The 25,250-nt window shown below is 42.4% G+C and overlaps 1 protein-coding gene across 3 annotated transcripts; it reads right to left on the reverse strand.

Annotated features, from left to right (window-relative positions):
• Positions 1-7,665: 7,665 nt before the first annotated feature.
• On the reverse strand, positions 7,666-23,884 carry LOC139369025 (FKBP prolyl isomerase like). Of its 3 annotated transcripts, XR_011627029.1 has the most exons (5): positions 23,769-23,840; positions 19,184-19,575; positions 18,607-19,064; positions 11,297-12,206; positions 7,670-10,722 (listed from the first exon to the last, which is right to left on the reverse strand). XR_011627029.1 is itself a non-coding variant. In XM_071108605.1 (4 exons), exons 2-4 carry the CDS (start codon positions 19,571-19,573, stop codon positions 11,987-11,989), a joined length of 1,068 nt encoding a protein of 355 aa, XP_070964706.1. In that variant the 5' UTR covers positions 19,574-19,575; positions 23,769-23,884; the 3' UTR covers positions 7,666-11,986. The 3 variants fall into 3 exon arrangements, 2 of the variants coding, with proteins under 2 accessions (XP_070964706.1, XP_070964708.1); XM_071108605.1 differs by having other exon boundaries at positions 7,666-12,206; positions 23,769-23,884; XM_071108607.1 differs by lacking the exon at positions 23,769-23,840 and having other exon boundaries at positions 7,679-12,206; positions 19,184-19,687.
• Between the last annotated feature and the right edge of the window lie 1,366 nt (positions 23,885-25,250).

Raw genomic sequence — 25,250 nt, forward strand, 5'->3', positions numbered from 1 at the left:
GCTATACTCGGCCTTGTCTCAGGATGGTAAGTTGGTGGTTGGAGATATCCCTCTGGTGGTGTGGGGGCTGTGCTTTGGCAAAGTGGGTGGGGTTATATACTGCCTGTTTGACCCTGTCCGGGGGTATCATCGGATGGGGCCACAGTGTCTCCTGACCCCTCCTGTCTCAGCCTCCAGTATTTATGCTGTAGTAGTTTATGTGTCGGGGGGCTAGGGTCAGTCTGTTATATTTGGAGTTTTTCTCCTGTCTTATCCGGTGTCCTGTGTGAATTTAAGTATTTTCTCTCTCGCGCTCTACCTCTCTCTCTACTTCTACCTCTCAATTCAATTCAATTCAAGGGGCTTTATTGGCATGGGAAACATGTGTTAACATTGCCAAAGCAAGTGAGGTAGATAATATACAAAAGTGAAATAAACAATACAAATTTACAGTAAACATTACACATACAGAAGTTTCAAAACAATAAAGACATTACACATGTCATATTATATACAGTGTTGTAACAATGTACAAATAGTTAAAGTACACAAGGGAAAATAAATAAACATAAATATGGGTTGTATTTACAATGGTGTTTGTTCTTCACTGGTAGCCCTTTTCTTGCTGCTGTGATGGCACACTGTGGACTTTCACCCAGTAGATATGGGAGTTTATCAAAATTGGATTTGTTTTCAAATTCTTTGTGGATCTGTGTTATCTGAGGGAAATATGTCTCTCTAATATGGTCATACATTGGGCAGGAGGATAGGAAGTGCAGCTCAGTTTCCACCTCATTTTGTGGGCAGTGAGCACATAGCCTGTCTTCTCTTGAGAGCCATGTCTGCCTACGGCGGCCGTTCTCAATAGCAAAGCTATGCTCACTGAGTCTGTACATAGTCAAAGCTTTCCTTAAGTTTGGGTCAGTCACAGTGGTTAGGTATTCTGCCACTCTGTACTCTCAGTTTAGGGCCAAATAGCATTCTAGTTTGCTCTGTTTTTTTGTTAATTCTTTCCAATGTGTCAAGTAGTTATCTTTTTGTTTTCTCATGGTTTGGTTGGGTCTAATTGTGCTGCTGTCCTGGGGCTCTGTGGGGTGTGTTTGTGTTTGTGAACAGAGCCCCAGGACCAGCTTGCTTAGGGGACTCTGCTCCAGGTTCATCTCTCTGTAGGAGATGGCTTTGTTATGGAAGGTTTGGGAATCGCTTCCTTTTAGGTGGTTGTAGAATTTAACAGCTCTTTTCTGGATTTTGATAATTAGTGGGTATCGGCCTAATTCTGCTCTGCATGCATTATTTGGTGTTCTACGTTGTACACGGAGGATATTTTTGTAGAATTCTGCATGCAGTCTCAATTTGGTGTTTGTCCCATTTTGTGAAGTCTTGGTTGGTGAGCGGACCCCAGACCTCACAACTATAAAGGGCAATGGGCTCTATGACTGATTCAAGTATTTTTAGCCAAATCCTAATTGGTATGTTGAAATTTATGTTCCTTTTGATGGCTTAGAATGCCCTTCTTGCTTTGTCTCTCAGATCGTTCACAGCTTTGTGGAAGTTACCTGTGGCGCTGATGTTTAGGCCGAGGTATGTATAGTTTTTTGTGTGTTTAAGGGCAACAGTGTCTAGATGGAATTTGTATTTGTGGTCCTGGCGACTGGACCTTTTTTGAAACACCATTATTTTGGTCTTACTGAGATTTACTGTCAGGGCCCAGGTCTGACAGAATCTGTGCAGAAGATCTAGGTGCTGCTGTAGGCCCTCCTTGGTTGGTGACAGAAGCACCAGATCATCAGCAAACAGTAGACATTTGACTTCGGATTCTAGTAGGGTGAGGCCGGGTGCTGCAGACTTTTCTAGTGCCCGCGCCAATTTGTTGATATATATGTTGAAGAGGGTGGGGCTTAAGCTGCATCCCTGTCTCACCCCACGACTCTGTGTGAAGAAATGTGTGTGTTTTTTGCCAATTTTAACCGCACACTTGTTGTTTGTGTACATGGATTTTATAATGTCATATGTTTTACCCCCAACACCACTTTCCATCAATTTGTACAGCAGACCCTCATGCCATTTTTTTTAAATCAACAAAGCATGAGAAAACTTTGCCTTTGTTTTGTTTGGTTGTCAATTAGGGTGTGCAGGGTGAATACATAGTCTGTTGTACGGTAATTTGGTAAAAAGCCAATTTGACATTTGCTCAGTACATTGTTTTCATTGAGGAAATGTACAAGTCTGCTGTTAATGATAATGTAGAGGATTTTCCTAAGGTTACTGTTGACGCATATTCCACGGTAGTTATTGGGGTCAAATTTGTCTCCACTTTTGTGGATTGGAGTGATCAGTCCTTGGTTCCAAATATTGGGGAAGATGCCAGAGCTAAGGATGATGTTAAAGAGTTTTAGTATAGCCAATTGGAATTTGTTGTCTGTATATTTGATCATTTCATTAAGGATACCATCAACACCACAGGCCTTTTTGGGTTGGAGGGTTTTTATTTTGTCCTGTAACTCATTCAAGGTAATTGGAGAACCCAGTGGGTTCTGGTAGTCTTTAATAGTTGATTCTAAGATTTGTATTTGATCATGTATATGTTTTTGCTCTTTATTCTTTGTATTTGAGCCAAAAAGATTGGAGAAGTGGTTTATCCATACATCTCCATTTTGGATAAATAATTATTTGTGTTGTTTGTTTACTGTTTTCCAATTTTCCCAGAAGTGGTTAGAGTCTATGGATTCTTCAATTACGTTGAGCTGATTTCTGACGTGCTGTTTCTTCTTTTTCCGTAGTGTATTTCTGTATTGTTTTAGTGATTAGTGAAGGCGTAGACACAGGTTTTCCGGGTCTATATGTTTTTGGTTAGACAGGTTTCACATTTTCTTTCTTAAATTTTTGCATTCTGCATCAAACCATTTGTCATTGTTGTTCATTTTCTTCGGTTTTCTATTTGAGATTTTTAGATTTGATAGGGAAGCTGAGAGGTCAAATATACTGTTAAGATTTTCTACTGCCAAGTTTACACCTTCACTATTACAGTGGAACGTTTTACCCAGGAAATTGTCTAAAAGGGATTGAATTTGTTGTTGCCTAATTGTTTTTTGGTAGGTTTCCAAACTGCATTCCTTCCATCTATAGCATTTCTTAATGTTACTCAGTTCCTTTGGCTTTGATGCCTCATGATTGAGTATTGCTCTGTTCAAGTAGACTGTGATTTTGCTGTGGTCTGATAGGGGTGTCAGTGGGCTGACTGTGAATGCTCTGAGAGACTCTGGGTTGAGGTCAGTGATAAAGTAGTCTACAGTACTACTGCCAAGAGATGAGCTATGGGTGTACCTACCATAGGAGTCCCCTCAAAGCCTACCATTGACTATGTACATACCCAGCGTGCGACAGAGCTGCAGGAGTTGTGACCCGTTTTTGTTGGTTATGTTGTCATAGTTGTGCCTAGGGGGGCATGTGTGGGAGGGAATGCTGTCACCTGCAGGCAGGTGCCGCTCTCTCTCTACCGCTCTCTCTCTCTACCTCTCTCTCTAAATCAAATCAAATCAAATGTATTTATATAGCCCTTCGTACATCAGCTGATATCTCAAAGTGCTGTACAGAAACCCAGCCTAAAACCCCAAACAGCAAGCAATGCAGGTGTAGAAGCACGGTGGCTAGGAAAAACTCCCTAGAAAGGCCAAAACCTAGGAAGAAACCTAGAGAGGAACCAGGCTATGTGGGGTGGCCAGTCCTCTTCTGGCTGTGCCGGGTGGAGATTATAACAGAACATAGAGGAGAAGCTGTCATTGTTAAAGTACAGGGATTATAGTGGGGGATATACAGTACGGGGCTTGCGGTGGGGGGGATATACAGTATGGGGATTATAGTGGGGGATATACAGTACGGGGCTTGCAGTGGGGGGGATATACAGTACGGGGATTATAGTGGGGGATATACAGTACGGGGTTTATAGTGGGGGATATACAGTATGGGGATTATAGTGGGGGGATATACAGTACAGGGATTATAGTGGGGGGAATATACAGTACGGGGATTATAGTGGGGGATATACAGTACGGGGATTATAGTGGGGGATATACAGTACGGGGATTATAGTGAGGGATATACAGTACGGGGATTATAGTGGGGGGATATACAGTACGGGGATTATAGTGAGGGATATACAGTACGGGGATTATAGTGGGGGGATATACAGTACGGGGATTATAGTGGGGGGAATATACAGTACGGGGATTATAGTGGGGGATATACAGTACGGGGCTTGCAGTGGGGGGATATACAGTACGGGGATTATAGTGGGGGATATACAGTACGGGGCTTATAGTGGGGGATATACAGTACGGGGATTATAGTGGGGGATATACAGTACGGGGATTATAGTGAGGGATATACAGTACGGGGTTTGCAGTGGGGGGAATATACAGTACAGGGTTTATAGTGGGGGATATACAGTACGGGGTTTACAGTGGGGGGATATACAGTACGGGGATTATAGTGAGGGATATACAGTACGGGGCTTGCAGTGGGGGGAATATACAGTACAGGGTTTATAGTGGGGGATATACAGTACGGGGATTATAGTGGGGGATATACAGTACGGGGATTATAGTGGGGGATATACAGTACGGGGCTTGCAGTGGGGGGATATACAGTACGGGGATTATAGTGGGGGATATACAGTACGGGGTTTATAGTGGGGGGATATACAGTACGGGGATTATAGTGGGGGATATACAGTACGGGGATTATAGTGAGGGATATACAGTACGGGGATTATAGTGGGGGGATATACAGTACGGGGCTTATAGTGGGGGATATACAGTACGGGGCTTATAGTGGGGGATATACAGTAGGGGATATACAGTACGGGGCTTATAGTGGGGGATATACAGTACGGGGCTTATAGTGGGGGATATACAGTACGGGGCTTGCAGTGGGGGGAATATACAGTACGGGGCTTGCATTGGGGGGAATATGCTAACCCTAACCCTATTCTAAAATGGATTTAATAAAACATGTTCCTCATCAACCCCATAATGACAAAGTGAAAACAGGTTTTAGAAATGTTTGCAAATGTTTTTAAAATAAGTATTCAGACCTTTTGCTATGAGACTCGAAATTGAGCTCCGGTGCGTCCTGTTTCCATTGATCATCCTTGAGATGTTTCTACAACTTGATTGGAGTCCACCTGTGGTAAATTCAATTGGTTGGACAATTTTTGGAAAGTGCATGTCAGAGCAAAAACCAGCCATGAGGTCAAAATAATTGTCCCTAGAGCACCGAGACAGGATTATGTCGAGGCACAGATCTGGGGAAGGGTACCCCAAACATTTTTGCAGCATTGAAGGTCAAGAACACAGTGGCCTCCATCATTCTTAAATGGAAGAAGTTTGGAACCACCAAGACTCTTCCTAGAGCTGGCCGCCCAGCCAAACTGAGCAATCAAGGTTGTCACTCTGACAGAGCTCGAGAGTTCCTCTGTGGAGATGGGAGAACCTTCCAGAAGGACAACCGTCTCTGCAGCACTCCACCAATCAGGTCTTTATGGTAGTGTGACCAGACAGAAGCTGCTCCTCAGTAAAAGGCACATGACAGCCCGCTTGGACTTTGCCAAAAGGCACCTAAAGGACTGTCAGACCATAACAAACAAGATTCTCTGGTCTGATGAAAACAAGATTGAACTCTTTGGCCTGAATACCAAGCGTCACATCTGGAGGAAACCTGGCACCATCCCTAAGGTGAAACGTGGTGGCATCATCATGCTGTGGGGATGTTTTTCAGCAGCAGGGACTGGGAGACTAGTCAGGATCAAGGGAAAGATGAACAGAGCAAAGTACAGAGAGATCCTTGATGAAAACCTTCTCCAGAGCGCTCGCTTCCAAAGGTGCTTCAACAAAGTACTGAGTAAAGGGTCTGAATACTTATGTAAATGTCATATCAGTTTTTATTTGTAATAAATGTGCAAAAAAAAATGAAACCTGTTTTTGCTTTGTCATTATGGGGTATTGTGATGTCATTATGGGGTATTGTGATGTCATTATGGGGTATTGTGTGTAGATTGAGGGGCATTTTCTTTTTGTGAATAAGGCTGTAATGGAACAAAATGTGGAAAAAGTCAAAGGTTCTGAATACTTTCCAAATGCACTGTATATTAGGATGTGTAGTATACATTACAGTATACACAGTATGATAAGTGTAGTAGACAGTGAGTTGTGTAGGATGCATTATATACAGTAGATGTATAGTATACATTACAGTATATTAGCTGTGTAGTATACACAACAGTATATACAAGATGTGTAGTATACATTAGGCAGTATATATTAGATGTGTAGTATACGTTAGACACTATATGAGATGTGTAGTATACGTTAGACAGTATATACAGTATATGAGATATGTAGTATACATAACAGTATATACAAGATGTGTAGTATACATTAGGCAGTATATATATTATATGTGTAGTATACGTTAGACACTATATGAGATGTGTAGTATACGTTAGACAGTATATATATTATATGTGTAGTATACGTTAGGTACTATATGAGATGTGTAGTATATATTAGATGTGTATGTGTGCCTGTGTCTCTTCACAGTCCTGCTGTTCAATAACGTGTATTTGTTTTGTTTTTAAAAATCTAGTTTTACTGCTTGATGTGGAATAAAGTATCTATGTAGTGATGTGGAATAGAGTTCCATGTAGTCATGGCTCTATGTAGTGCTGTGGAATAGAGTTCCATGTAGTCATGGCTCTATGTAGTACTGTGGAATAGAGTTCCATGTAGTCATGGCTCTATGTAGTACTGTGGAATAGAGTTCCATGTAGTCATGGCTCTATGTAGTGATGTGGAATAGAGTTCCATGTAGTCATGGCTCTGTGTAGTGATGTGGAATAGAGTTCCATGTAGTCATGGCTCTATGTAGTGATGTGGAATAGAGTTCCATGTAGTCATGGCTCTATGTAGTGATGTGGAATAGAGTTCCATGTAGTCATGGCTCTATGTAGTGCTGTGGAATAGAGTTCCATGTAGTCATGGCTCTATGTAGTGATGTGGAATAGAGTTCCATGTAGTCATGGCTCTATGTAGTGATGTGGAATAGAGTTCCATGTAGTCATGGCTCTGTGTAGTGATGTGGAATAGAGTTCCATGTAGTCATGGCTCTATGTAGTGCTGTGGAATAGAGTTCCATGTAGTCATGGCTCTATGTAGTGATGTGGAATAGAGTTCCATGTAGTCATGGCTCTATGTAGTGATGTGGAATAGAGTTCCATGTAGTCATGGCTCTATGAAGTACTGTGGAATAGAGTTCCATGTAGTCATGGCTCTATGTAGTACTGTGGAATAGAGTTCCATGTAGTCATGGCTCTATGTAGTACTGTGGAATAGAGTTCCATGTAGTCATGGCTCTATGTAGTACTGTGGAATAGAGTTCCATGTAGTCATGGCTCTGTGTAGTACTGTGGAATAGAGTTCCATGTAGTCATGGCTCTATGTAGTACTGTGGAATAGAGTTCCATGTAGTCATGGCTCTATGTAGTACTGTGCGCCTCCCATAGTCTGTTCTGGACTTGGGGACTATGAAGAGACCTCTGGTGGCATGTCTTGTGGGGTATGCATGGGTGTCTGAGCTGTGTGCTCTCTTTACTGATTTCTGCAACATTAGTAAAGATGATTCTCATTAACAAAGGGTCTGAATACGGGTTTTATCTGTAATACATTTGCAAATTTGTCATTAGGGGATATTGTGTGTAGATTGAGGAAAAAAAGATTTAATCAATTTTAGAATAGGGCTGTAACGTAAAAAGTCAAGGGGTCCGAATACATGCACGCACGCACGCACGCACACACGCACACACGCGCACGCACGCACACACACCTGGTCATAAGTTTTAGAACACCTACTCATTCAAGGGTTTTTATTTTTTTTACTATTTTCTACATTGTAGAATAATAGTGAAGATAAACTATGAACAGTGGTGTAAAATACTTTAAAAGTACTACTTAAGTAATTTGGTGTATCTATACTACACTATTTATATTTTTTGACAACTTTTACTTCACTACATTCCTAATGAAAATGTACTTTTTACTCCATACATTTTCCCCGACACCCAAAAGTACTCGTTACATTTTGACAGGAAAATGTTCCAATTCACACACTTATCAAGATAACATTCCTGGTCATCCCTACTGCCTCTGACCTGGCAGACTCACTAAACAGATGCTTCTTTTGTAAATTATGTCTGAGTGTTGGGAGGCTGGCTATCAGTCAATAAAATAAAACAATTAAATTGTCCCGTCTAGTTTGCTTAATATAAGTAATTTGAAATAGTTCATACTTTTACGTTTGATATTTCAATATATTTTAGCAATCCAATTTACTTTTGATACTTCTGTTTATTTAAAGCCAAATACTTTTAGACTCAAATAGTATTTTACTGGGTGACTTTCACATTTACTTGAGTCATTTTCTATTAAAAAGGCATCTTTACTTTTACTCAAGTATGACAATTGAGTACTTTTTCCACCGCTGTATATAGGAACCCCCCCCAAAAAAACTAAAAAGTGTTAAACAAATCAAAATATATTTTATATTTGAGATTCTTCAAATAGATACCCTTTGCCTTGGCAGCTTTGCACAATTTATTTCCTTCTTAATGTGTTTGAGCCAATCTGTTGTGACAAGGCAGGGGTGGTATACAGAAGATGGCCCTATTGGCAAGAACAGCTCAAATAAGCAAAGAGAAACAATAGTCCATTATTTATTTAAGACATGAAGGTCAGTCAATACAGAACATTTCAAGAACTTTGAAAGTTTCTTCAAATGCAGTCGCAAAAACCACGCAAAAACCAAGCGCTATGATGAAACTGTCTGCTTATCTGCTGCAGAGGATACGATCCTTAGAGATACCAGCCTCAGAAACTGCAGCCCAAATAAATCCTTCAGAGGTCAAGTAACAGACTCATCTCAACATCAACTGTTCAGAGGAGAATGCGTGAATCAGGCCTTCATGGTCGAATTGCTGCAAAGAAACCACTACTAAAGGACACCAATAATAAGAACAGACTTGCTTAGGCCAAGAAACATGAGCAATGGACATTAGACTGGTGGAAATGTATCCTTTGGTTTGGAGTCCAAATTTGAGATTTGTGGTTGCAACCGCCGTGTCTTTGTGATATGCGGTGTGGGTGAACGGATGATCGCCGCATGTGTATTTACCACCATTATGCATGGAGGTGGTGTTATTGTGTGGGGAGTGCTTTGCTGGTGACACTGTCTGTGATTTATTTAGAATTCAAGGCACACTTAACCAGCATGGCTACCACAGCATTCTGCAGCGATATGCCATCCCATCTGGTTTGGGCTGAGTGGGAGTATAATTTGTTTTTCAACACGACAATGACTCAAAACACCTCCAGGCTGTGTAAGGGCTATTTTACCATTGTGGCCTCCACAATCCCCCGACCTCAACCAAATTGAGATGGTTAGGGATGAGTAGGACAGCACAGTGAAGGAAAAGCAGCCAACAAGTGCTCAGCATATGTGGGAACTCCAAGATTGTTGGAATAGCATTCCAGGTGAAGCTGGTTGAGAGAATGCCAAAAGTGTGCAAAGCTGTCATCAAGGCAAAGGGTGGCTAGTTGAAGAACCTCAAATATAAAATATATTTATTTGATTTGACACTTTTTTAGACTCTATTATTCCATAGCTTTGATGTCTTCACTATTAATTATACAATGTAGAAAAATAGTCAAATAAAGAAAAAACATTTAATGAGTAAAACCTTTGACCGGTAGTGTGTGTGTGTGTATGAACAGTTGAAGTCTGAAGTTTACATACACTTAGGTTGGAGTCATTAAAACTAATTTTTCAAACACTCCACAAATTTCTTGTTAACAAACTATAGTTTTGGCAAGTTGGTTAGGACATCTACTTTGTTCATGACACAAGTAACTTTTCCAACAATTGTTTACAGACAGATTATTTCACTGTATCACAATTCCAGTGGGTCAGAAGTTGACTGTGCCTTTAAACAGCTTGTAAAATTCACCAAAATGTCATGGCTTTAGAAGCTTCTGATAGGCTAATTGACATATTTTGAGTCAATTGGAGGTGTACATGTGGATGTATTTCAAGGCCTACTTCTGTGCCTCTTTGCTTGACATCATGGGAAAATCCAAAGAAATTAGCCAAGACCTCAGAATTTGTTTTTGTAAACCTCCACAAGTCTGGTTCCAAACGCCTGAAGGTACCACGTTCATCTGTACAAACAACAGTACGCAAGTAAACACCATGAGACCACACTGCCATCATACCGCTCAGGAAGGAGACGCTTTCTGTCTCTTAGAGGTGAATGTACTTTAGTGCGAAAAGTGCAAATCAATCGCAGAACAACAGCAAAGGACCCTGTGAAGATGCTGGAGGAAACAGGTACAAACGTATCTATATCCACAGTAAAATGAGTCCTATATCGACATAACCTGAAAGGCCTCTCAGCAAGGAAGAAGCCACTGCTCCGAAACCGCCATAAAAAAGCCAGACTATGGTTTGCAACTGCACATGGGGACAAAGATCATACTTTCTGGAGAAATGTCCTCTGGTCTGATGAAACAAAAATAGAACTGTTTGGCCATAATGACCATCGTTATGTTTGGAAGAAAAAGGGGGAGGCTTGCAAGCCAAAGAACACCATCCCAACCGTGAAGTACGCGGGGGTAGCAGCATCATGTTGTGGGGGTGCTTTGCTGCAGGAGGAACTGGTGCACTTCACAAAATAGATGGCATCATGAGGTCAGGAAGATAAAGCTTGGTCGCAAATGGGTCTTCCAAATGGACAATAACCCCAAGCATACTTCCAAAGTTGAGGCAAAATGGCTTAAGGACAACAAAGTCTAGGTATTTGGCCATCACAAAGCCCTGACCTCAATCCTATAGAACATTTGTGGGCAGAAATGAAAAAGCGTGTGTGAGCAAGGAGGCCTATACAAACCTGACTCAGTTTCACCAGCTCTGTCAGGAGGAATGGGCCCGAAACGGGCTACCCGAAACGTTTGACCCAAGTTAAACAATTGAAAGGCAATGCTACCAAATGCTAATTGAGTGTATGTAAACTTCTAACCCAATGGGAATGTGATGAAAGAAATAAAAGCTGAAATAAATCTCTCTCTACTATTATTGTGACATTTCACATTCTTAAAATAAAGTGATCATCCTAACTGACCTAAGACAGGTACTGTTTACTAGGATTAAATGTCAGGAATCGTGAAAAACTGAGTTTAAATGTATTTGGCTAAGGTGTATATAAACTTCTGACTTCAACTGTACATGTGTGTGTGTAGATAGATACACATAGATATCTCCTCCTAAGATGTACAATCTTTTTTTCCCGTATCATTGGCCTGGGCTATTGTTTGTTTGATGTCAAGACCAGACTGATTTGTCAGAGTAGCCACTCATTTGTGTTGTACCATCCCTTTACAACCCTAATCCTGCCCCAGCCTTTCTAACTGGGGTGCCCTGACACTACACAGCTGATTCAAATAACTAACTTATTGTCAAACTTTGATTATTTGAATTAGTAATGTAGTGCTAGGGCAAAAACCTCAATGTGTGGCTCTTGGCGTCCCCAGGACAGAGTTTGTGAAAAGCCGTCCTTCCCATAATTCCAGCTAATTTCTATACCACTTCTTAAATGTATTTTCTAGAACAGCTCCAGTGTCTTAACAGTTCAAGAAAAAAATGAAAAAAACGACTGACACTTAAATCTCATAATCCAGTGCCCATATTTACACAGACATCCCAATTCTGATATTTATTTTACTTGTGATTGGTCAAAGACAAATATTGGAAAAAATATCAGAATTGGGCTACTTATATAAACGCAGCCTAAGACTATTTGTGGATTAAAAAAATAGTCTGCTAATTGTCACCCTCTCCTTCTTGGCTGAACATTTGACTCAGTCCCTGTCCCAGTTGGCTATCAGTCCTCTCTCACTCTCCCTCTTCAGCTGAACATCTTGCCGAGTCTCTGTCCCAGTCTGCTATTCGTCTCTCGCTCCCTCCTCCCCACCTCTCTCAGTCCTCTCAGGGCGGAGGGAGAGTCAGGCTGGAGCTCCTGTAGTTTCCTGAAGGCCCTGTCGGCCTCCTCCAGCTCCCCTGCCTCCAGGTTGGCCTGCCCAAGGCGGTACCAGGCCTTCAGCCCTTGGGGCTCCAGCAGCGTGGATCTGGCGGGAAAAAATTGTTACATATTGGGATATTATTTGACAATATATCTCAATATTATTTTTGCATTAGTCAGCTGTGCCTGCCCAAAACTAGTATTTTTTCCTTGTTATTAATTTTCTTTTGAAACAGGGAACCAACATGTTTTTCCATGACTGATCAAAACAAATTTTGTCATGCTCTCTCCTCTCTGCATCAAACACGGCGAGTAATACGATGGGAATGTCTAATCGTAATAAACAAATCACAGCTTCAAATCGCAATATATAGAGAATCTTTACGATTGTGAGCATGTGTGACCGACTGGCTCGATTTTGTCTTATGTATCAACATTTTAAATGATGTATTTTTTTTACATTGGATAAAAGTAGAGACTCGAAAACGGTCATACTGTAACACTACAGTTGAGGGAAAGTAATTCTGCTTTGAAAGTTAATAAACTTGTAACCCCACTTTTGAGAAAATGGCCCTTGAACGTTTGGGTATCTACTGGAGAGTTCTTCTTTGTCGACACCCATTCAGCATCGGTCACACCCTCTTATGCCTTAGCCCCGCCCATCTCTTTAAGGATTCACATGCATGACATCAGCAGCCTGTTGGTTCAAAATAGCATAACTAGTGTATTTTAACACCAATAAACCCATCTGTTTATGTCAATCTAGCAAACCAGGCACCTAAAAGCAACTTTATAAACAATGTTTTGGTTAGCTTGTTAGCTAGACAGCTAACATTAAGATAGCTGGCTAGCCAGTTTAAATAATGACCACATAACCGACAACGTCTTAACTTTAGCTAATTTGTATTAATTATTACAGGAACATAAACTCACAACAAGATCATTATTTACAAGTTAATGGCGAGCCAATTACAGGAAATACAGTTGTAAGTGAGACAAAATAAAAGCAGGGCATTCTACCGGAGAATTTTAGAACTTGGAAAACTGTCTCGTTGGCCTAATGTTATATCCTAATTTGACTTTGGTGCAGGTCATGTTGTTCTTCACATTACCGTCTCTGGAAAATACAAACTATATCAAATCAAAAATGTATTGGTCACATGCACAGGACACAGAAGGTGTGAACGGTACAGTGAAATGGTACCTTGCATAGTGGAGTCTTTTGTTTAGACATGTCGCTAGATAGCTAAACAATGACCCATAATCCTAATTTATAACATTACTACCCTGCATTATTCTGCATGTAGCTAACAAACTAGATTCAAATGTTAGCTAGCAATGCAAATGGCTGTGAGATATGAATAATATTACTACACAGATCATTCACGTAACATTAGCTAGCGAGCCAGCCAGCCAACTAACAGTACACTTTAGCTTGAAATGAAAACGACTTTCTGACTAAATTAGAAACGTATAATATCTGAAAATGTAGCTAGCTAGACTCTCTTCCCCGTAAACATGCATGAACACTTCTCCCTCTCGGTCATGGATGCCATGGTTGCCCTTAGTTTGAAGATGTATAAAACACCGGTCTCCGGATTACAATTCTATGTGTGTTCTCTTTTCAACTCCCTCTGCATATTTGCATTCAAACGCCAGAATTTTCTCCATCTCCTTAGCTATCATACTGTGCTTCCACCGGCATTCCACCGATTTCAAAACTCGGTCCTCCAGAAAGTGGAGAGCAACACTTTTGCAGTTCTTCATGTTAGCTTTCAAAAAAGCCCCGTTAGAAAGGACCACATACTGACCAGATCATAAACAGTTATAAACAGAAGCGTGCTACATGGCAGATCAATCCGGAACTCATCTCTCGGCTTGTCCAGCCCATCCATTACCTCAGCCAATCATGGCTAGCGGGAAGATTCCTGGCTTTTTCCGTGGCTAAACCAACTAGGCTCGTAATTTAACACTTTTATTAATATCTACAGATGGCATACAAGTTTGTTATTAAGGCACATGAAAGTTTACATATTGCAGAAGGCATTTGACAAAAAAAAAAACGCATTTTGATAAAAAATAAATGTTTACATTCAAATGCCTCGACTGTGTAGTGACGCGCAACATACGCCTAGTTTCCTGAAACGAGTCACATACAAATTACCAAAGTAGTGAACTATTCCTTTTTTTTACTCCTGTATGAGCGAAGCACCCCCACCCCCCCTTCCGCCCATCAACAGCCCTCCAACCCAAAAACATCTTCCATGATTGTGACAATTGCAATACATATCGTATCAGCACCCAAGTATCATGATATCGTATCGTGAGGTCTAGTGCTTAATTTGAAACGGATCCTGCAGGAACAGGATCCAGCACCTCTCAGATTTGACTGTTTGTTCCGGCACCTATTTTCCCGCATCCGGTATCTCTCCGGATATGATTTATTAATTGTTTCACTGTTCTCACTGTAGACATTCTAATAAAAGCGTTCAGCATTATATCAAGTTGCCTCCTCGTTATTTCTCCCACCCACCAGAAAGACCATCATGTAAAAGCACGGTGATCCTTCTACAGTGGGGTAAAAAAGTATTTAGTCAGCCACCAATTGTGCAAGTTCTCCCACTTAAAAAGATGAGAGAGGCCTGTAATTTTCATCATAGGTACACTTCAACTATGACGGACAAAATGAGAAGAATTTATTTGCAAATTATGGTGGAAAATAAGTATTTGGTCAATAACAAAAGTTTATCTCAATACTTTGTTATATACCCTTTGTTGGCAATGACAGAGGTCTTCACAAGGTTTTCACACACTGTTGCTGGTATTTTGGCCCATTCCTCCATGCAGATCTCCTCTAGAGCAGTGATGTTTTGGGGCTGTTGCTGGGCAACACAGACTTTCAACTCCCTCCAAAGATTTTCTATGGGGTTGAGATCTGGAGACTAGCTAGGCCACTCCAGGACCTTGAAATGCTTCTTACGAAGCCACTCCTTCGTTGCCCGGGCGGTGTGTTTGGGATCATTGTCATGCTGAAAGACCCATGTTTCATCTTCAATGCCCTTGCTGATGGAAGGAGGTTTTCACTCAAAATCTCACGATACATGGCCCCATTCATTCTTTCCTTTACACGGATCAGTCGTCCTGGTCCCTTTGCAGAAAAACAGCCCCAAAGCATGATGTTTCCACCCCCATGCTTCACAGTAGGTATGGTGTTCTATTTTGGTTTCATCTGACCATATGACATTCTCCCAATCTTCTTCTGGATCATCCAAATGCTCTCTAGCAAGCTTCAGACGGGCCTGGACATGTACTGGCTTAAGCAGGGGGACACGTCTGGCACTGCAGGATTTGAGTCCCTGGCGGCGTAGTGTGTTACTGATGGTAGGCTTTGTTACTTTTGTCCCAGCTCTCTGCAGGTCATTCACTAGGTGTGGTTCTGGGATTTTTGCTCACTTTTATTGTGATCATTTTGACCCCACGGGGTGAGATCTTGCGTGGAGCCCCAGATCGAGGGAGATTATCAGTGGTCTTGTATGTCTTCCATTTCCTAATAATTGCTCCCACAGTTGATTTCTTCAAACCAAGCTGCTTACCTATTGCAGATTCAGTCTTCCCAGCCTGGTGCAGGTCTACAATTTTGTTTCTGGTGTCCTTTGACAGCTTTTTGGTCTTCGCCATAGTGTTTGGAGTTTGGAGTGTGACTGTTTGAGGTTGTGGACAGGTGTCTTTTATACTGATAACAAGTTCAAACAGGTGCCATTAATACAGGTAATGAGTGGAGGACAGAGGAGCCTCTTAAAACCTCTTGGAACTCTAGGGGCAGTATTGTCATTTTTGGAAAAAAACGTTCCCGTTTTAAACTGGATATTTTGTCAGGAAAAGATGCTAGAATATGCATATAATTGACAGCTTTCGATAGAAAACACTCTTAACGTTTCCAAAACTGTAAAGATATTGTCTGTGAGTATAACAGAACTGATGTTGCAAGCGAAAAATCCAATCCGGAAGTGCCCCAGGTTTTGAAAGCGCTGCGTTCCAATGTCTCCCTATATGGCTTTGAATGTACCATCAACGAGCTTACGCTTTCTACGTATTCCCCAAGGTGTCTACAGCATTTCTGTTGAAGAATAGCCGTATGGGGGAACATTGCGTAAGTGGTCACATGGTGGCTCCGAGAGAGATTCTCACGTAAAGTACAGAGGTAGCCATTACTCCAATCGGTCCTAGAGAAAAAGGAATTGTCCCGACGAAAATATTATCGAATAGATATTAGAAAAATACCTTGAGGATGGATTCTAAACAATGTTTGCCATGTTTCTGTCGATATTATGGAGCTAATTTGGAGGAAAAAAAATTGCCGCTGTGGTGACAATTTCCGGCGATTTCTCAGCCAAACGTGAAGAACAAACGGAGCTGTTTCACCTACAAAAAGTATATTTTGGGCAAAAAATGAACTTTGGCTATCTACCTGGGAGTCTCGTGATTGAAAACATCTGAAGTTCATCAAAGGTAAACGATTTAATTTGATTGCTTTTCTGATTTCCGTGACAAGATTGCCTGCTGCTAGCAAGGCATAATGCTATGCTAGGCTATTATAAACTTACACAAATGCTTGTCTAGCGTTGGCTGTAAAGCATATTTTGAAAATCTGAGATGACAGGGTGATTAACAAAAGGCTAAGCTGTGCCTCAATATATTTAATTTGTGATTTTCATGAATAGGAATATTTTCTAGGGATATTTATGTCTGCTGCGTTATGCTAATTAGTTTCAGGCAATGATTACGCTCCCGCATGCGGGTTTGGGAGGCGCTAGAGGTTAAAGAAGTAGTTACAGGTCTGTGAGAGCCAGAAATCTTGCTTGTTTGTAGGTGACCAAATACTTATTTTCCACCATAATTTGCAAATAAATTCATTAAAAATCCTACAATGTGATTTTCTGGATTTTTTTTCTCATTTTGTCTGTCATAGTTGAAGTGTACCAATGACGAAAATTACAGGCCTCTCATCTTTGTAAGTGGGAGAACTTGCACAATTGGCAGCTGACTAAATACTTTTTTGCCCCACTGTATATAGTCATCCTATCGAGCCACACTGATTCCAGACCTGCTCTCTTATTTGGACATAGAGGTTATGGGGAGGTCCGGTGGGGTAAGTAACGGATCTTGACACAGATCTTGGTAGTGGTGGTCAGCTAGTGAAGGGGTCCCTACGTAATTACGTCACATAGCCTAGTCTAGTCATCTCCCTACTGAATTTGAATCGTGAGAAAGCCCCCCAAAAATGTTTAAATAATAATAATTCCAGAGATAGTGAATCGAACTGCAAACTGTTCCTGATAGCGATACCTTAGCTAACAGCGTTGCTATTAATCTCGCCAGTTCAGCTACCTTCACTAGCTAGTAGACCTAACCCTAACCCAGCTGGAGAGGGAGATGGGGAGCTGGGGGTGAGGGCGCAGTGCATCCACCGACGAAGTGCTCGGAGCAGTTCAAGAACAAGCAAATGTATAACAAGAACAAGCAAACATATAACCCCTGGCTTGTCATGCAGAATTCAGAGTTGGGCTGTACAACACGCAAAAAAGTAGGGAGCTTGGGTCTAGAAACAACTGGAGGGATTAAACTAGCAAAATAGTGGGAATGTACAGTAAATTAACATCCTATGTCTCAGACGTAAAGAAACAACAAATAGCCCTCAGAATTTTTTTTTTTGAACAGGCGTATTTGTAGATGAGGCTAGAGAGGACACCCAGGTTATAGTTTTCAGAATGAAAAAATAGACACTACAGCCAGTCTTCAGAACAGCCTGAGAAGGAGACTAAACATCCCGCTCATGGCAAGTTGACTCTCAAGAGTCACGGGGAGAGTCGTTGGGGGAAGTTTTGAAAACTAAGGTAGTACATATTTCTTCCTTTACAAACTTGTTCTGTACTGTGAAGGTAATCTGAATATGTGCTTCATACTATCACATAGGCAGGAGGCCTATATATTCTCATGTGCGTGTTCTGCTGTGTCCTACATTGATTTATTTGATGTGAAGTTTTATTCCGATATTTGTTCTACATTGATGCCTTGAAAATGATATGAAATGCAGGTCTTGTAAGCTCCACAGCTGAGTATGTGGGTATATGGGTGTTCTGCAGTGTTGTCTAAAAATGTTGCTGTACACTGACGTCTAGAAAATTAGGCTCTAAGAAATGTGGACTTGTGTAACCGCAGCTATACTCAAGTATGCAGTGACGTCTAAAATGCTTTGAATTATTCAGCGCCATGGAGAGTGCTGTCCGTTTCACCACCATAGATAGTAGGATACTTGGCTGTTTACTCTGTCTGCTGCTATGTTGTGTTAGACACTTTTTTTCTCAATGTGTTTGGGACGCCCCCCCCCCCCCCCCCCCCCCCCCCCCCACACCCACCTCAGAGCCCCCCGTGCTCAGTATGTGTTCTGGGAATTCCCGATTTACAAATTAAGTACTGGTGAGGTCCCTGGCAATTCCTAGCCTTACCTGGATGCACACCCTCTGGCCCGGGACCACTGGCCCAGTTTCAGCTGACATAGGGATAGGTTGGAGTAGAGAGAGGCCTTGGTGGAACGGTACTGATGATCTGTAGGGGCCTCTAGGCTATCTTTCTTCTCCGTCTCCTCATCCTCCTCCTCCTCCTCTATCGGAGTCATCTTCTCCCCTTCTCCCCGGGTGTGTAGTTTTAAGGTGATGAGGAGTTTGATGGCTCGGCTGTAGCTGTCTGCCGCCCCCCACATGTCCCCCGCCCTAAACCTGTCTCCCCCCCTCTGCTTGTGTGACATCACCCAGCCCCACTTCTCTCCAGCTGACAGCTGCCAGGACTCATGGCCAGGAGAGAAGGACTGGAGCTCTACTGTTATGCACAGGGACTGGTCAGGGCCTGCTCTCTTCTGCTCCTCTTCTCCTCCCCGGAGTCGGTCTGTTAGTGGAGTCAGCATTACCTGGGGACACAAGGGTCAAAGGAGTGAAAGGTTAAGACCAGCTGTATGAAGGGTGAATGGGTAATAGCAGGTACATGCTGATTCAGTGTGGTGCTATTGGTGTGTGAGCCTCTCCTTACCTCACACTTCTCTCCAGCTCTCATCCCCTCCACACACCCCTCTGTGATGTCACACTGCCCCTCCCCCAGCCTCAGAATGATCCAATCACCAAGCGGGACCTGCAGCATGGTATCCTGGGAGCGCTGTAGGGGTGGGACCTGGGCATCTGAAAGGACTGCGATTGGCAGGTCAGGTTTGAGTGACAGCTCTGGGTCAGCTGTAGGTTCTCCTTGGAGTTGAACTCTGACCTGACACAGAGAGCCAATCTCGGGGTAGACGTCTCCAGAGGGGTCAGTTGGCTCCGCCCCTCGTTTCCTACTCTGACAAACTTCCCACAAGCCCCTGGGGCACACAGACACCCAGGAAGTGACCTTATCGCCTTCTGTCTCCGCTGCCTGGGAGGTCTTCATCACTTGAGGAGAGAGAGAGAGTTAGAGGGAGAGAGAAGACAGGAAGAAGAGGAGGAGAGAAGAAGCAGAGATGGCGAGGAGATATTCCCGTAGCATGGTAACCAACCAACAACATAATATGCCTATAGTATATAGTAACCTTAACAACATGGAATGAACATCCAAGCGTCTTTTTTATAAACTAGTGTGCTTTGGGTCATTGTCCTGTTGGAAGGTGAACCTTCTCCCCCAGTCTGAAGTCCTGAGCGCTCTGGAGCAGGTTTTCATCAAGGATCTCTCTGTACTTTGCTCCGTTCATCTTTCCCTCACTCCTGACTAGTCTCCCAGGCCCTGCCGCTGAAAAACATCCCCACAGCAGGATGATGCCACCACCCTTCCCCGTAGGGATGGTGCCAGGTTTCCTCAAGACGTGACGCTTGGCATTCAGGCCAAAGAGTTCAATCTTGGTTTCATCAGACCAGAGAATCTTGTTTCTTATGGTCTGAGAGTCCTTTAGGTGCCTTTTGGCAAAGTCCAAGCCGGCTGTCATGTGCCTTTTACTGAGGAGAGGCTTCTGTCTGGTCACTCTACTATACAGGCCTGACTGGTGGAGTGCTGCAGAGATGGTTGTCCTTCTGGAAGGTTCTCCCATCTCCACAGAGGAACTCTAGAGCTCTGTCAGAGTGACCATCGGGTTCTTGGTCACCTCTCAGACCTCCGATTGCTCAGTTTGGCCTGGGCGACAGCTCTAGAAAGAGTCTTGGTGGTTCCAAACCTCTTCCATTTAAGAATGATGGAGGCCACAATTCCTTCAATCTCATGGCTTGGTTTTTGCTCTGACATGCACTGTCAACTGTGGGACCTTATATAGACAGGTGTGTGCCTTTCCAAATCATGTCCAATCAATTGAATTTATCACAGGTGAACTCCAATCAAGTTGTAGAAACATCTCAAGGATGATCAATGGAAATAGCATTCAGATGAGCTCAATTTCGAGTTTCATAGCAAAGGGTCTGAATACTTATGTAAATATTAATTTACATTTGCAAACATTTCTAAAAAACTGTTTTCACTTTGTCATTATCGGGTATCGTGTGTATATTGATGAGGATTTTTATTTATTTAATCTATTTTAGAGTAAAGCTTTAACCAGTTGTGTAAAGTACTTCAAAAAGTTTGAGTATCTGTACTTAACTTTTTACATTTTTGACAACTTTTACTTCACTACATTCCTAAAGAAAATGATGTACTTTTTACTCCATAAATGTTCCCTGACACCCAAAAGTACTAATTCTATTTTGAATGCTTAACAGAACAGGAAAATTGTCTAATTCACACACTTATCAAGAGAATATCCCTGGTCATCCCTAGTGCCTCTGACCTGGCACTCACTAAACACATGCTTCGTTTGTAAATGGTTGTCTGAGTGTTGGAGCGAGCCCCTGGCTATCTGTATATGATTTTTTTTATGATTTAAATTTTTTTTTTTTTTTAAATGTGTCCATCTGCTTTGCTTAATATAAGGAATTTGAAAATATGTTTTTATTTAACTAGGCAAGTCAGAACAAATTATTATTTAGAATGAAAGCCTACCAGAGAACAGTGGGTTAACTGCCTTGTTCAGGGGCAGAACAACAGATTTGAACCTTGTCAGCTCGGGGATTCGATCCAGCAACCTTCAGTTGAAATGGTTCATACTTTTACTTTTGATATTTAAGAACATTTTATCAATTCCATTTATTTTAATTTGTTGTTGTTGTTTTTGTTTAGAATTTTACCCCCTTTTCTCCCCAATTTTGTGGTGTCCAATTATTAGTAGTTACCAACTTGTCTCATCGCTACAACTCCCGTACGGGCTCGGGAGAGACGAAGGTTGAAAGTCGTGCGTCCTCCGATACACAACCCAACCAAGCCGCACCGCTTCTTAACACAGCGCCATCCAACCCGGAAGCCAGCCGCACCAATGTGTCGGAGGAAACACCTGGCAACCTTGGTTAGCACGCACTGCGCGCACTGCGCCTGGCCCGCCACAGGAGTCGCTGGTGCACGATGAGACAAGGATTTCCCTACCGGCCAAACCCTCCCTAACCCGGACGACGCTAGGCCAATTGTGCGTCGCCCCACGGGCCTCCCGGGCGCGGCCGGTTACAACAGAGCCTGGGCGCGAACCCAGAGTCTCTGGTGGCACAGCTTATGCTGTAGTACAGCGCCCTTAACCACTGCGCCACACTTTCAAACTTTTACTCAGGTAGTATTTTACTGGGTGACTCACTTTTACTTTGAGTTATTTTCTCTTAAGGTTTCTTTACTTTTACTCAAGTATGACAACTGGGTACTTTTTCCACCACAGCATTTAGTTTAGTTATATTGTTGGCTGTCATGAGTGAAATTCATCCATCTAGCTGGCTAACAAGGTAAGCTGATCTTTCTCTACCTTCACATCAAGCTAGCTCTGTGCAGGGCCGGTCCTGGCTGTTCTGCCTTAAGTGAGAGAGAAAAAAAATGGCCCCCGCCAAAACTAGAATAGCCCCAGTAAGCAAAATGACTTTGAATATGCATATTTCCCAGGTGTTGAAGTGAGGTTATGAATGAAAGGTGAAAAGACATCTATGTATGGGCCAAATCAAGGCTGGGTCAGACTGGATAAAATCTGAACCAAACATAAACGTCTATGATTGGATCAGATTTGGTCCGGACCTAACCGATAAATAAACCTCTGTGGACGACATGGGAATCACTGCCGCACCAACAAGATGTACAGACGGGACCAAAAAGGACTTACTGGGGTGCAGCCTACCATGTCAGCTGCAATGGAATTTTATGAATGCCCACCATTTGTAAAAACAGGCCATTGCATTGGTTTTATTAGTCCTGATTCCTGTTTATTTTTTATTTATTTAACTAGGCAAGTAAGTTAAGAACAAATTCTTATTTACAATGACTGCCTACCCGGGCCAAACCCTAACCCAGATGACGCTGGGCCAATTGTGCACCGCCCTATGGGTCTCCCAATCACAGCCGGTTGTGATACAGCCTGGAATCGAACCAGGGTCTGTAGTGACGCCTCTAGCACTGAGATGCAGTGCCTTAGACCGCTGCTGCCACTCAGGAGTAATGTGACTAATCAATTTGGCTATTTAAAAGCTATGAATATCAGCTACCCAACTTTATCAGGAGGAGTTATCCTAAGCCTATTTGCAATGTGTTTACACAGCGGGAAATGCAGAAGTATTTTATTTGACGGATACGAACTCGAAACCACTGATCATGACAATTTTGCCCAAAGGAAAACAACTCCTGGACATTAGTTGTGAGTAGCCTGATGTCCATTCCATATTACTTTGACCTGTTAGGATGTTGTTTGTTAACATTTTTAGATTAGGCTATTTGATCAGAGAAACCTACATAAGTTTGCATCTCATTACAGTGCCATACATGTTACATCCAGCATGTTGGCTACAGAAAAGGCCATATTTTTATGCTATATCTGCAACAGCACCCTGCCCTTATAACAAAAGATTGCAGCTTTCAAACTGCAGTCAACTGTGGTATTTTGGACGCAGTAATGGCATAATAACTGCAGTGACACTGTACAATTACGGCAGTAAAATAGAAAAAGGTATTATGGACTCTGTATTTGCAGTTTACTACACTCTGATTAATCTTTTTTTCGTAAGGGTGGAAATGCGCGCTGGGAATGAACAAGATTAATACCCACATTAATGGGTATTAATACTTTTTTGGTAGCAACAACTCAATGTGTGAGTATTTTTTGTTCCATTTTTTTAGTTGGCTCAAGAAACTTGTCATTGTGTGCTAACTAGCTAGTAATTATGTCGCGCTGGGGCTCCTGGTTGAACCCCTGGTTTCGCCTGCAGAGAGCGGGTCTGTGGGACGGAGTAGAGCGCACCTCAGCTGCTAGCCAGGACTCATGCAATCCGGGGTCCTTTGGACGTCGCTAACACATTGAAGCGTACATTTAAAATGGGTAGGGGTTAAATTGAGGAGTTAGGGGAGGATTTAGGGTAAGGGTTATGGGGAGGATTTAGGGTAGGGCCGTCCCAAGGACTCCAGATAGCATTAACCATTTCGCCAGTTAGCTAGCTATAACGCGTTAATGAACATTGCGAAAGTAAAACATGTGCATAAAGTAAAAACGCATGTAAAACATACTACATTTCATGAGAAGATGAACAGCTATCTAACTTATTCCTACCTGCAGACAAACGGTATTTCGGCTATGTGCGACTTCAACGGATCAAAACAATACAACTTCTTCTTCGATGAGGTTTAACGGCGTTTGGCACCTAATAAATGTTGCATTGCCGCCACCTTCCTTACGAAAAAATATTGCAGTTAGAGTGCAGTTATACAGCATTCAAAATATAAAACATTTACTGAAGTAATTTTGCAGTGCAAACCCACCACTCTACTCCACTCTTTAAATACCCTACCATCTATCATCTAACCCTACACTCATTAACAACCCATCACCCTACTCCACTATTTAAACCCCCTACCATCTAACCCTACACTAAACCCCCCCACCCCACTCCACTATTTAAATACCCTACCATCTACCATCTAACCCTACACTCACTAACAACCCCCCACCCAACTCCACTATTTAAATACCCTACCATCTAACCCTACACTCACTAACAACCCCCCCACCCTAGTCCACTATTTAAATACCCTACCATCTAACCCTACACTAAACCCCCCCACCCCACTCCACTCTTTAAATACCCTACCATCTACCATCTAACCCTACACTCATTAATTAACAACCCCCCACCCTACTCCACTATTTAAATACCCTACCATCTAACCCTACACTCATTAACAACCTACCACCCCACTCCACTCTTTAAATGCCCTACCATCTACCATCTAACCCTACACTCATTAACAACCTACCACCCTACTCCACTATTTAAATACCCTACCATCTAACCCTACACTCACTAACAACCCCCCACCCTACTCCACTACTTAAATACCCTACCATCTAACCCTACACTCACTAACAACCCCCCCACCCTACTTCACTACTTAAATACCCTACCATCTAACCCTACACTCACTAACAACCCCCCACCCTACTCCACTACTTAAATACCCTACCATCTAACCCTACACTCACTAACAACCCCCCCCCACCCTACTCCACTATTTAAATACCCTACCATCTACCATCTAACCCTACACTCATTAATTAACAACCTACCACCCTACTCCACTCTTTAAATGCCCTACCATCTACCATCTAACCCTACACTCATTAATTAACAACCTACCACCCTACTCCACTCTTTAAATACCCTACCATCTAACCCTACACTCATTAACAACCTACCACCCCACTCCACTCTTTAAATGCCCTACCATCTACCATCTAACCCTACACTCATTAACAACCTACCACCCTACTCCACTATTTAAATACCCTACCATCTAACCCTACACTCATTAACAACCCCCCACCCTACTCCACTATTTAAACTCCCTACCATCTAACCCTACACTAAACCCCCCCACCCCACTCCAATATTTAAATACCCTACCATCTAACCCTACACTCACTAACAACCCCCCACCCTACGTCACTATTTAAATACCCTACCATCTACCATCTAACCCTACACTCATTAACAACCCCCCCACCCTACTCCACTATTTAAATCTATCCAGTCCT

The sequence above is a fragment of the Oncorhynchus clarkii genome, chromosome 16 (genome assembly GCF_045791955.1).
Source record: "Oncorhynchus clarkii lewisi isolate Uvic-CL-2024 chromosome 16, UVic_Ocla_1.0, whole genome shotgun sequence".
NCBI classification, from domain to species: domain Eukaryota; kingdom Metazoa; phylum Chordata; class Actinopteri; order Salmoniformes; family Salmonidae; genus Oncorhynchus; species Oncorhynchus clarkii.